This window comes from Mustela nigripes, chromosome 1, assembly GCF_022355385.1.
Source record: "Mustela nigripes isolate SB6536 chromosome 1, MUSNIG.SB6536, whole genome shotgun sequence".
NCBI lineage: Eukaryota > Metazoa > Chordata > Mammalia > Carnivora > Mustelidae > Mustela > Mustela nigripes.
Genome location: NC_081557.1, coordinates 198,846,656 through 198,858,968, shown reverse-complemented (window position 1 = coordinate 198,858,968; position 12,313 = coordinate 198,846,656). Strand labels below are relative to the sequence as shown.

The 12,313-nt window shown below is 48.9% G+C and overlaps 1 protein-coding gene across 1 annotated transcript in view; it reads left to right on the top strand.

Annotated features, from left to right (window-relative positions):
• Positions 1 to 8,682: 8,682 nt before the first annotated feature.
• SETD7 (SET domain containing 7, histone lysine methyltransferase) overlaps positions 8,683 to 12,313 on the top strand; it is a 46,391-nt gene continuing 42,760 nt past the window's right edge. Inside the window, exon 1 of the mRNA XM_059378534.1 lies at positions 8,683 to 9,024. Coding sequence (XP_059234517.1) covers positions 8,985 to 9,024 — 40 coding nt within the window. The 5' untranslated portion in view covers positions 8,683 to 8,984. The remainder of the gene's footprint in view (positions 9,025 to 12,313) is intronic.

The following is a 12,313-nucleotide window of genomic DNA, read 5'->3' as shown; positions in this document are numbered from 1 at the left end:
TTTCCATGTTACACATAGGAAAAAATAAAACCTAAAAAAGTAAAGAAACTTGCCTGGGGCTAGTAGGATTAAAAAAAAAAAAAACTCCTTTTCTAATTATGTAAGTTAATAATAGTTATTATGAAAAATTTTTTCTTAAATGACAAAAAGAAAAAATAAATCACTTGAGATCACATGACTCTGACTTAGCCACTGTTAACATTTTGGTTCATGTATTTATAGACTCTGTGCTGTGGAAATACATTACCTACTACTTTCAAAAGCCATAGGACTGCTTACTTATATGTGACATAATTCTTAGATTACAGGGCTTTTACTTTTTATTATTAATTTCAGAAGTACTGTCCACAAATCCGTCTTGAATGAAGGTATGAAGAAAATGTCGAATTGTAATATATGGTAAATGAAAGCTTAAAATTATAGCATAAGTTTGAATTTTTTTTTAACATAATGGAGTTCTCCAAAAAAGCATGTTTCTGTCCTTTCTTGTGCCAACAGTTCAAAAATCATGCGTCAGACACAAATTGCTCCCAAGATGGCCATCCCCAGTCACCCGCTCCACTGGGCTTGTTTGGGTCGGTCAGTGGCAGAGGCCTCCTCCAGGCAATCCCTTGCGTTCCTCTCCAGCACCCCCACACATCCAGCCCCGAGCCCAGCACCCGCAGCCTGATGCAGCAGCGCAGCAGACCCAGTTTCTGCCCTCCACTTCGGCCTCTGTAGCCAGAAAAACTGAACAAACTGGGCTTGAGGAGTAGGTCATCTTAAAAAACTGAGGGTCATCTTAAAAAACTGGTGGCTCAGTCGGTTAAGCGTCTGCCTTCAGCTCAGGTCATAATCCCCAGGGTCCTGGGATGGAGACCCATCCCAGGAGAGCATCGCGGGCTCTCTGCTCAGCGGGGAGTCAGCTTCTCCTTCTCTTTCTGTCCCTTCTCCCACTATCCCACTCATGTGCTCTCTCTCTCAAATAAATAAAATCTTCAAAAAAAAAAAAAAAGGGAAGAAAAAAAGAAAGAGAGAGAGTCATCTCAAATAAGAGACCCCCCCCCATAAGACTGTACTTCCAGAGATAAATGCCTCTGCCAGCCAAGGTTAGACATGTGGGTGTCCCCCATTCGTCCAGCTTGATGACACCAGGAAATCATATGGGAAGCTTCTCCTAGAACTCTTCCTCTACTCTACCTTCCTCTAGACCTGTTTCTTCACCACTGTCCCATTACCTCCCTTTTCTTTCTGTACATCCTCATGGTGAGGACAGTCACGGTTCCCAGCCCGCTACCACTAGTTATGTGACCTCAGTCATGTTATTTAGACTCTGATCCTCAGGTTTCTTCCTCTTTATTTGGAGATAATTCTTGGCGAGATCATTTTCAGGATTAAAGGAAATCATCAGGTTCAAGCTCCTGGGATACAGTAGACTGTCTCTACATGTTGTTCCCTTCTCGCTTCTCTCCTGCCCTCCCATGCCCACCCTTCCAACAATCTCATTCTCTTCACTGGCATGTGTGGTGTGGTTGAAGGCCCCATGGACCTTGGTTTGAGCCCCATTTGGCCATGTTTGTGTTGTGGGAGCCTGGGTAAGTCTTTGAACTCTCATGGTCTTGGAGATTACTGTCAGATAAAAATGAGGTCATAGATACCAAATTACTTTTTATTCAAGATAAAGCTCTCCAAAAACTAGGAGAGAATGGTAATAAGAGAAATGGCCCTTGGATGAAAATGATCCTATAAATAAGTCCACTGTATAATCAAAAAACTTTCAATAAGCATTTTCAGAGGGGACCATTTTGAAATAGGAAAGTTAATTGCAAAATACCCAGATGTTGTACAGGATTGGCAGAAGGGAAAAGAAAACTGACTTGCCCCTCTCTCTTATCATATATACAACTGAGAATGAATGAACATAGCCTGCTTCAATTCAGTACCTTTGGCCACACTGAATGGGGGACTCCCAGGGGAAGCACGTCCAGAGAGAGAGAGAAAGAGAGAGCCAGCCCAGGCTCTGTGGAGGAGGGGCCCCACCTTCCCAGCAGAACAATAACAAGGCTGCTGCTCTGATGGGGAGCCCATGCTCAGCCCAGGCTTGAGGCACAGACGAGACACCAGGTTGGGCAGAGATGCTCAGGGTTTATAGAAGATGAACCCCCACACCCAGGCCGATCATCTAGGATTGTTCTCTGTGGAGACAGAGTGAGGCCTGCCACATGACCCTTGTCCGTCTTCCTCTATCTTGAGCACAGGGGCTTTGGATCTGGGCTCTTTAAAGATATTCCAAAAGGTTGGCCTACAGCCTCTTTTCGTGGGAATTGAGCAACAGACCCAGCAAGGAGGAGCAGTGGGACCTTAAATGACCTGAAAGGACACTCTTCATTCAAAAAGACTGGCATCCAGCAAATTACATTCAGAAAAGGGATGGTTTAGCATGAAGGTCTGAGTATGGGCTGCTTATGGGTCAAAGGTGTCATTTCAATGCCAGGGATCCCAAACATGTCATCATCTTGTCCTGGTCCATGACTTGAGTTAAAGAAGCCATAGGATATTTTCATTTCTGGATAATGAGTTCAAAGTTGGAGTCCCATTTGGACAATGAGGACAATGAGGAGCCCACTTTGTTCTGCATCTCTGTTCTAGAGGATGGCACCTGCACCCTCAAGGTGACATTTCACAGCCTAAGTAATCACAGCAAAAGATCAACCTCTCAACCTCCCCAACAGAGGAGGAGAAATATCCTTTGGCTGGATGCTCAAGAAATCATGGCTGACTCTATCACAGACCAGAATATCTGTATCTTAATAAGCCTGATCTCTTTACCCAGAGTGCTCAGCAACCTAAGGCAGGTTGGGCTGCTGTTGGTGGCCCACAGAGCAAAAATGTGGTCCTTCTCTAAGACCACATTGCCTTCAGAAAGTGAGACTGGCAAAATCGGCACACAGAAGGGGTTTGACTAGACTTCAGAGGGACTAAACCGAGACAGTAACTAAATTTGTGACTGAGGAATTTGGCGATACCCCAAATCCCCATCAAAGTAACTTGACTGTGATATCGGGAAGGTAGAAATAGAATGTGATTATGACTTTAAAAGCGTAAATCTGCCTAGTTGCCGGTACAGGAGGCTATGTGGAGAAACCAGTTTGAAGAGACTAGAGCAGGTGGAAAAGAAGCCCGAAGTCTCAGGAAAGCCTGGCAGGGCCACCTAAGCAGGGGTGAGTGGGGTGGGTGGGCAGTCTCATAATTTCAGGAATTGTATCAGAAGTATTTATCTTGGGGATCACACAACTAATCTCATTTATTCTAACTTTAGGCTAACGAAGCAAACATTTGGATGGAATTTGCCTTCTCGAGTATATTTATCCACAAAGGAAGACTGTGCTTGCCATGACAACGTGGGTATTCCAGTCTGCTGGTCATAATTTGGGTATGTACATCAGTCTCTGAGGTCTGGTTAATGTGAATCCATTTGAAGGGCAAGATCAGGGCCTCAGTGAATATGGGCTCATTTGTGGCAAATAAGTCAGCTGGAAATAGCCTTCTATTCACTCAGTATACAGTAATGTCAATAGAATGTACAACATACCCCCCACCCATGGTCTCATTTGCATATGAATGATGGCAGGACCTAAAAGTCTGAATTATAACCAGGTAAAATAATTTATAAAGCAATAAAAGCAAATAATACTTTGAAAAATGCATTTGGTTTTGACAGTAGTGGTGTTTTTCAAATTTTGGCATCCTATTGATTTTTCCAAAGTAATTTCTAAAGCAGGTGCCTCTTTGAAAACTGTTTTCCGCTTTTCTTTCTTCCTTTCTTTTCAAATTGTCACTCAGCAGCTTCACCAGACCCAAGCCCGACACGGATTTTCATATCCCACCACACAAGGACCACAAGAACCAGGCACGCTGCAGAGGAAGAATACTTGCCCAGAGTGGACCCAAATAGGGAGAGCTGGGCTGCCTCTTCCCTTCCCCCATGCCCCAGAAGATCTAAATTTAGTTTACTGGATATACTGCAATGACATTAACATGTTGCAAGAACAAGAATCAAGCAAAAGAGAAAAAAAGAAGCTTAATGTGATGCGAGGTATTTTAATGCCATAGCAACTATGATGTCTTCTCTATTATTCAGTTCACTTCCTCAGGTCGGGTTATTCTGCCCTCTCCTGCTCTTCCTGTTGCCATAATCAAATCAGGTCACCCTGAATTCGGGAGTCCTCTTCATGACTGCAGTCATGTCTATTTCCAGCAGGATGAATTTTCGCCATCTCTTCCTTGTTCCCCGGACCTTTATTCGGTGCCCTTGATGTTCCTTGTTGCTCTTTGCTGTGCACCACATGCTGTAAATGCTTGCCTTTCATGCACAACTCCTCCCCCACACCTTCTCCTCGCGGCTCCCTTCCCTGCCCCTCCCTCCAGCTTCTGCAGTTGTCACTAACACAGCCACTTGATTAGTGACTCAGTAATTCAGGATCCAAGCACCTTGACTCTCCTGAATGGCCCAAGTCTCTCTTCCTAGACTAAGATAAAGATCTCTCTCTCTCACACCCCAGATCTGAGCGCTGTGAAGTTGAGATGACTTGAGTCTTGAATATTCAGTCTGTTAGAGTTGCCCTGGCTTCTTTCCCTTTCCCTTTTCTGTGCACGTCCCTGGGGCTCTTCACGCTCTATTTAACTTTCCCTAGGAGAAGAATTTCTAGAGCCCACTTACAGATGGAAAAACTAAGGTTCAGAGAGCTTAATTGCCCTGTCGCATGGTTTGCTCTTGAAGGATACAAAACAAATGGGGTGAAAATTCAATCAAATTGGCGAGCTCGGTGGGAAACAATCTAGTTAAGGGGTGAGCAGTGCCAAATTAAGACGTGATGTTTATTTAAGAGTTCCCTCACCCATCCTGCTCTTGTCTCCCTGTTGGTGGTATAAACAAATCATCAAAACAGAGCCAGGATATCAGCCACAGTTCCCCCAGGACACCTGAGACAGTCCTGCCTCCTAAGATTGTGAAGGCTCAGAAGACCATGGTTGGGGGGTGTGGGGGGGGGTACCCTCCAGACCTACCAGCATGGCTGGATGAGGGATCAGTTATCCTGGAGTCACTAGCTCGGGGACACTGACCAGCACTAGTGAATCTCCCATGAGCTTCCTTTCCACAAGGTTTTTCACAAATCATTTATTGCATAGTGATGAATTGATAGAATTTTCACCCCTAAATGTAGGAAAATGCATAAAATACAAGATGCCTCTAAAAACATATTGATTGCAAGAGTTCTAGGAGTCTTATAAGCAAGCACCAGCCTTCTCTGGGGGAAGGACATGGGCAGTAAAATGAAGACGATAACTCAGTATTGTGACTGATCACTGCAGAGGAAGAGGGACTTACATTTCCCAAGCTGAGTGTGAAGAGAAGGGTATGTTCCGGGATGCCAAGGAAGCAAGACTGAGCAGCTTAGAAAAGTCATGTCTCCATGGAAGCGTAGAGGCAATCCCACCCCGGCCCTGTGCGGGCCCCCTCCTCCTGGTGGGGCTCACTTGCTGCGGTGCTCCTGGATCTGCTGAGTTAGGAGCTGGGCCGTGCTGCTGCCGCTGCACATGGTGATTAAGAGCTTGATTGATTTTCTAGCCCGTGACCACATTGGTGGGGACAGAGTACGACAGAGGAGAATGGCGGGGAGCCAAGTGCAAAGAGGGTTTATGAAATGAGCTCTCAATGAAGGACACTGTGGGAAAGAATGCGATGGAAGCAGATTGGGGGCCAGTAGATGTGGGAAAGTAGAACAATTCAAAATCGCTCTTCGGACTAGAACTAAAACAAAGCACTTCGCCAAGGCACAGGAAGACGATCCAGTCTGTGAGGCTCGGCCCTGTTGATAGAAAACAAAGTATTCATCTCTGCAAAATCATCACGGACAGTGCTTCACCTTCACTCTGTACCAGGCGCTGTGCTGGGTTCTGGAACTACAGATAAGAAGCAGTCTCGAGAAGATGATCAGAAACATGCATGGAATGATTTGTCAAAACGTAAATGTATGTGAAGGGAACCATTAAAACTGTTTTGCCTAAACTCTGGGCCCAGAGCCAGCAGGGATGAATGGGAGGGGAAGGGGCCTCTGGCTGTGTCCCCACTGCCACTGCTGGCTGCCTCGTGTGCAAATCTGCGGAAGGTTCTCAGGGAATTTTCATTCCCTGCTTCTCATTCTGACAGGGAGGCCTGGGGGGCTTCCCACCCCCACACTTACAGTCTGGAGGAGGCCTGCTTCAGGGACATGGGCCGGGTGCAGGGCTCCAGGTGCTTCCAAAGTATGGGTAGAAAGTGAACACTTGACAGGGTGGGGGGGTGGGGAACCTCACAGCATCCGGGGACAGTCGGACATCCTCCTCTGAACCTAAAGATGGGGCCAGACACTTGGGATATGATTTCTCCCCACACCCCCCCCACATCTGCCTGCATGTCTATGGCTCCACCTGTGTGTGGTCAGGGGTGATTTCTTCCAACCTACCTTTCACCTGCTCGAGCTCCCTTTGGGTGAAGGAATCAATTATTTTTGCTTCCTTTAGCCTTCAGCATCTTTTTTTGCCCCCTGGTAAACTGGAGAGGAAGATGAGGATCTGGTGTGTTTTTGTGCATTCACAGAATACATAAGGGAGGACATGATCTATTTAAAAGGCGGAATTAAGAACAAATAAAACTCAAAACTAGTGAATGACCAAGCTCAGTACCTGATGGCTTTTGTTTAAAAAAAAAAAAAAATCAGAAATAAACTCCTCTTTCTGTGGTTCGTGTTTGAAAATGACCATGTAACCTAGAGTGGTTATTTCATCTTCCGCTGCAGGAACAGCTCTGTGTGGCTTTAAAACCCAGGTATCTGCACTGGAGGACTTGAAGGAGGTGCAGCTTGAGCCAGAAGACTTCATAGGGGTGTAGTCTAAGCCAGGGGACCTCAGAGTCTAGCCTCAGCCAGGGGGTGGCGGGGGGCTCAGTGGTCAAGCCTCAGAGGTGGTTGGGGGTGTGGGGGCGCCCTCAGAGTGGTCAAGCCTAGGCTGGCAGAACTCTGAGTGGCCTAGACTAAGCTGGAGGGATCCTTAGACCAGCATAGCCTCACAGGAACTCAGAGTGGTCTAACCTAAGCCAAGGGGCCTCTGAGTGCTCTCCCCTAAGCTGGGGATCTCAGAGTCGTCTAGCCTAAATCTGAGCAGCCTTATACCAGAGTAGCCTAAACCTCTTATCTCCTGCTGGAGGAATTCAGGCTGGCAAGGCGGGGGTGGGAGGGGGTGGGGGGTGGCTCCCAGGGCCCCGCTGCAGGTGAGCTGCACCAGGAAGGACCCAAGTGTCCTAACTCCTGGTCCAGGACCCTTCCCTCTGTTTCTAAAGCAGTGAAAAGGGATTGAAATTCCTGGCAGTGTCTGGTACGACTGCCCCTTGCATTGTTCTTTTTTCCACAAAGGGAACATGAATTTAAGGAGAAACTCACAATACTCGGTAAAAATATCTAGCATTTAAGCACAAAGCCAAAAATAAGGCGTGGTCGCCCGGGTGCTGGAAGTACGCTGAAATCCTGAAAGTCTCATTTGTTGTTCAGGAAACAAAATGGAGCAACTTTTCTCGGCTCGCTCCTGTCCCCTCCTCCCGTGGCTGTTCCTGGCAGATGCCCAGAGCAGCACCCTGTAATTCCACGGGACATTATGTACATTTGCATCCGCTCAACCAGCTATTTACAGCCGCCCTTTACCGCCACCTGTAAGAGGCAATGCCATAACTAGTCTAAGTGGCTGGGCCGGGAACTGGGTGCCCCGTGACTTTCTCCACTTGAAGAGCCCGAATCTATGCAGTGGTTGGCCCTCGGAGGAACAAGGAGACAACGGGGGCATCACACGTACAGGGCGGAAGGCGCGAGAAGGAGGCGCGCCAGACGGAGGGTCCTTCCTCGTTAGCTCCGCTCGGCGGCTCCTTTTCCATTACCGCAACCGCAAGGGGGAACCTGCCGGGCCTTCCGCGCTGCGTGTTTCCTGCCTGATAGCGAGCCCGCTGCCATGTGGATTTGCTGAATTTCTGAATCACCCGAGCCGCCCGACAGTCCCGAGAAGGGTGGGGACTCGGTGCGCTGGGGTGGGAGCCCCAGTTCGGCGGAATCGGGGCTGGATGTCACCCCCTGGAGTCCAGGAAACCTGCTCACGGATGTGATGCTGCGACGCAGGGACACCTGCGCTCCCCTGCGTGCCGCACTCGTGCAGCTCCGGGTGGCAAACGGGGTGAAGTGGGGGCGAGGGCGAGAGGAAGTTGCGGTGCTGGAGCGTCAGAAACGCTGCCTTGGCTTCCCCTGCTCTTCGGAGGCTGTCCCGAGGCGGGGCTGGAGGGCTCTGCACCGCGGACTTCCAAGTTGCCCCCGCACAGCTGGAGGTCGGGAGTTATAAGCCCCCCGAGGGCGGTGCCCCAGCAGTCCCAAGTACCCGCGAGAAGCCCGGTGCACCCGACCGCGTGCCGCGCTCGGAGCGCACCAAGCCGAGCAGAAGCTAAAGACAAACCCCGCTGGGCCAGGGGGCTGGCCGGCTGCGGCGCAGAGTCAGCGCGGACCCGGAGCGCCTTTCGTTTTAAGGAGCCTTACTTCTGGGAAGGGACAGGGAACTGTCAATCAGCGAGGGAGGGAGCGCACCGGCGCTGGGTGATGTCAGCGGATCATCTGCTCGATAACAAAGAGGGGGTATTACAGGAGAAAGTTGCAGCGGCGGTGGCGGTCACGGCGGCACCCCGGAGCCTCCGAGGCGAGGGGCCAGCGGGCGAAGGGAGGGGGTGTAACGGCTGCTGCCGCAGCAGCTTCAGACCAAGGAATTGAAAGGGCTGTAGGGGGAGGCAGTGCGAACCAGCCCCGACTGCCCCTCCTCTTCCTCCTCCTCCTCCAAACTCGCAGGGTTCAGCCCCAGCGCTCGCTCAGCCGCCGGGAGCACCCGGACGGACGGGAGGCAGCCGCGCGGCCCCGAGCTGGGCACGGTCCCCAGCCGCCATGGATAGCGACGACGAGATGGTGGAGGAAGCGGTGGAAGGTACAGCGTTTCTCTGGGGCTGGGGGAGGAGGCGCCGAGGGCTTGGAACGCGGAAGGAGTGGCGGGCTGCGACCGGCGCGGCGCCGGGGCCCGCGGCCCCCACTGTCCCCTACGCGGGTGGCCCGCTGCCCAGCTCGGGCACGGGCCGGGCGGCCACGGCCACGCCGCCGGGAGCGCGCACTGCACGGCGGAGCGCAGGCCGGGAACGGGGTTCCGCCGGGCCGGGGCCCCCGGCAGGGTACGGCCGCTCCAGCCTTCCCGGCCAGCGCCCGCATCCGCCCTCGGAGTTACGAAGCTGCCCCGCACTCTGGCCTCCCCGCTTTCGGGGATGGAAGGTGGGGGTACGCTGGAGGATAGCCCCCTGAGACCCGCAGCCTCGCGGAGCGCTCCCTTCCGCCCGGCTTTGGCAACGCGAGCCCCTCTCCGGCTGCCAGCCCTTTCCTTCCGCTCGCCGCTGCGACCTGCGGTGACCGCGGCCGCGTCCGGGTTCGTCCCCCGGCGCAGCGCACGGGGCCGACCCAGGCACGTGGCAGCCGCGGCCGGGGCGGCTGCTCTTCCGAAAAGATGAAATCATTGCAGGGCAACCACCACGCTCCGGACCCGGGGCTTGAACGCACGCCGACCGGGAGGCCCTCCCCTCCGCTGCCCCCGAGCGAACTCAGGCAAACCGCCCCTCCCCCTTCCTGCTTCCGAGCTCGGGTGCCGCCGCCGCCACGCTGTGCAGGCGCGCCGCAAGCGCTGACCGAAATTGCTGGGTGACACTTAACTTTCTGAATTCTATGCCGTTGGCTGTGGGTGATATCACCGCCTCGGTGTCGTGTTTCTCCGCCCCTTCTCTTCTAGCGCCCCTCCCCCGACTTTTCTCGCCACTTTGTTTTGCTGAGTTTCTCCACCTCTTTTTTTTTTTTTTTTTTTTTTTTTTTTTTTTTTTTTTTTTTTTTTTTTTTTGCTAGTTCTAAAAAGCGAGGTGGGGACGTTATACAATCTAGTTGTTTGTATCAGGAGATGTTATGATTTTGTAACAGTGAGTACTGGAAAATACTCTTTAGCATGTTTACTTTTTTGATTCCACCCCAGACAGCACGTCGTGATGTTTTGCAATGTTGTGCGATATTATTCCAGAATATTTTAAACCAAGCGTCCAAGTAAATAACGTTAAGATTTTGGTTGAATCTGGTTTCTATCTAATTTGTATAAACAAGTTGTCACAAAAGGTAATGAAAAAGAAAGTAGCAACAATGTACAAATGCATAAGGATATATAGTTATTGCTACACTGGGAGAAGAAATCAATTTTTATGTTTTCATAAAACATAATTGATTCCTTTTGCAGTGATCTCGAGGTCTTACGGTGAGATTAAGTATAATAATAATTCTGAATTCTCTGGAAGATATCCATCCTAATGTAACTGTTAAAACTTCTTATTTCTCTAACCAGCTTCAAAGAGTGTTAGTTGTTGTGGTTTTAATTTCACAATGTTGTGAATTCACAGAACTATTTATCTAATAATCAAATTCGACGTTGGGGGCTTCTGGCCCCAGAGACGGTGATTGAGAGGGTCCATTGGAACCCTTCATTTAATTTAAATTACTGACTTCTTGTGCCTTCATGTTCTGAAAGATAAACAAAAAATGTGCTCTCTTCAAATTGTTAGGGCTTGTTCTTATTCTTCAAAGCTTACTTTTATTTGTAAAAATTTAATGCAAACCTTTGATCACAGGCAGTGCTCCCAAGGTTAAAAACCACATTCCTTTTTGAAACTGTTTAGAAACATAAGGTCCAGTTGTTCATGGTCCCTGGGTTCCTTGCAGAAGGTGAACAAGCAGATCTAGAAATGTGTCTGTTGGTTAGTCCTTTATTTAAACAAGGAAGAATCTGTTACGTAGGACCAACTGTATGCATTACTGTCCTAAATCAAGAATATGCTTGAGGGCGAGGGGGTCACTAGTAATACTCACGCTGGCATAACTAGTTCAAGCCTTGAATGTTTGGGAGCAATCCAGGACACATGGTCACTCGTTGTACCTGACAGTAAACAATGAGAGTAGGACAGAATCTTTTAGAGTCCTTAGAAGCATTTAAGGCTCAAACTCTGCCTAGCGGGTGTGTGTGTATACATGAAGTGAACTGTACCAGTGGGCTTTTCTCCAGCCAGTGTTGGCCTTTCTAGTGCCATTGGTAACAGTCTTTGCTTACCATCTAACATGTCCTTGGGAGACTGGTAAAAGGCTGCATAAACAGAGCCTTTGTCTCCACAGTTCCTTTGTCTTCCCTATTATGATCATTGCTATAATTGTTTTGTTTATAAATATAATTGTTTAGCAGACTTTGTGCTAAATGTTTCACACACATGTTATCCACTCAGTCTTATGAAGTGGGCACTAATAGTATCCTAATTTTACAGGGGAGGGAACTGAGGTACAGAAGAGTTCAGAACTAATCCAGAGATAATCAGTGAGGTAGGAGATAGGCTTAGACCTCCAGAATCTCACTCCACCATATCAGACTGTCTCCCCACATTTTTCCTTTTTTTTTCTTTTTTTTTAAGTTTTTAGTGAGCCAGTCAAATATATGCAATACTCAGTAACTAGGTTTGGAAGCAATAGTTAAGTACTATGTCAGTATCAGTTTTTATCACTGGAGAGCTTGGTTCTGACAGAGTTCAGTTACTTTCAGAAAAATGTATTTGGGGGAAGAGAATTTAGCTGACAGCCTCTCCAACGGACATCGTTATTCCTCTTTTTCTTCTTCCTTAGCAATTTATCCTGGGGAAGAAATTGGTCTTTGCAGGAGTAGAGTTGAAATGTTGGTTCTGTCAGGGTGGAACGGTAGCCTGGGTGAAGTTCTAGGCTCTGAGTGGATGAATCCCAAGGGGAGGTGGCCAGTGGAGGGAGTAGCTGTTTACTGCCGCTGGGTAGGCAGCAAGCCCAGGCCTCAGAGGGCCCAAGAAGGCCACCTGAGATCCTGCTGTGGCTTTTTAAAAACTCTTCCAGGCTCATTAGTTCAGTAGGAAGTAGTGTTTATTACTAGATTTATTTCTTTGTCTACCCGTAGATAACAAAGATGAATACATTGTGGTCTCTAATGGAATTTTAAATACATCTATCCTATCCAAACAGATAAATTATGGTGGTTGAGAGGAAGTAAAAATTACTTCCAGCTTGGGGAGGGAGATGGAGAAAGATTTCCCAGAAGAGGTGGTATGGAGTTGATTCTAGTTGAAAGGGGCCTCAGTGAGCGAACACAGAGGTTGGTACCTTGTCATTATGGAGGCACATTCAGAGACTAA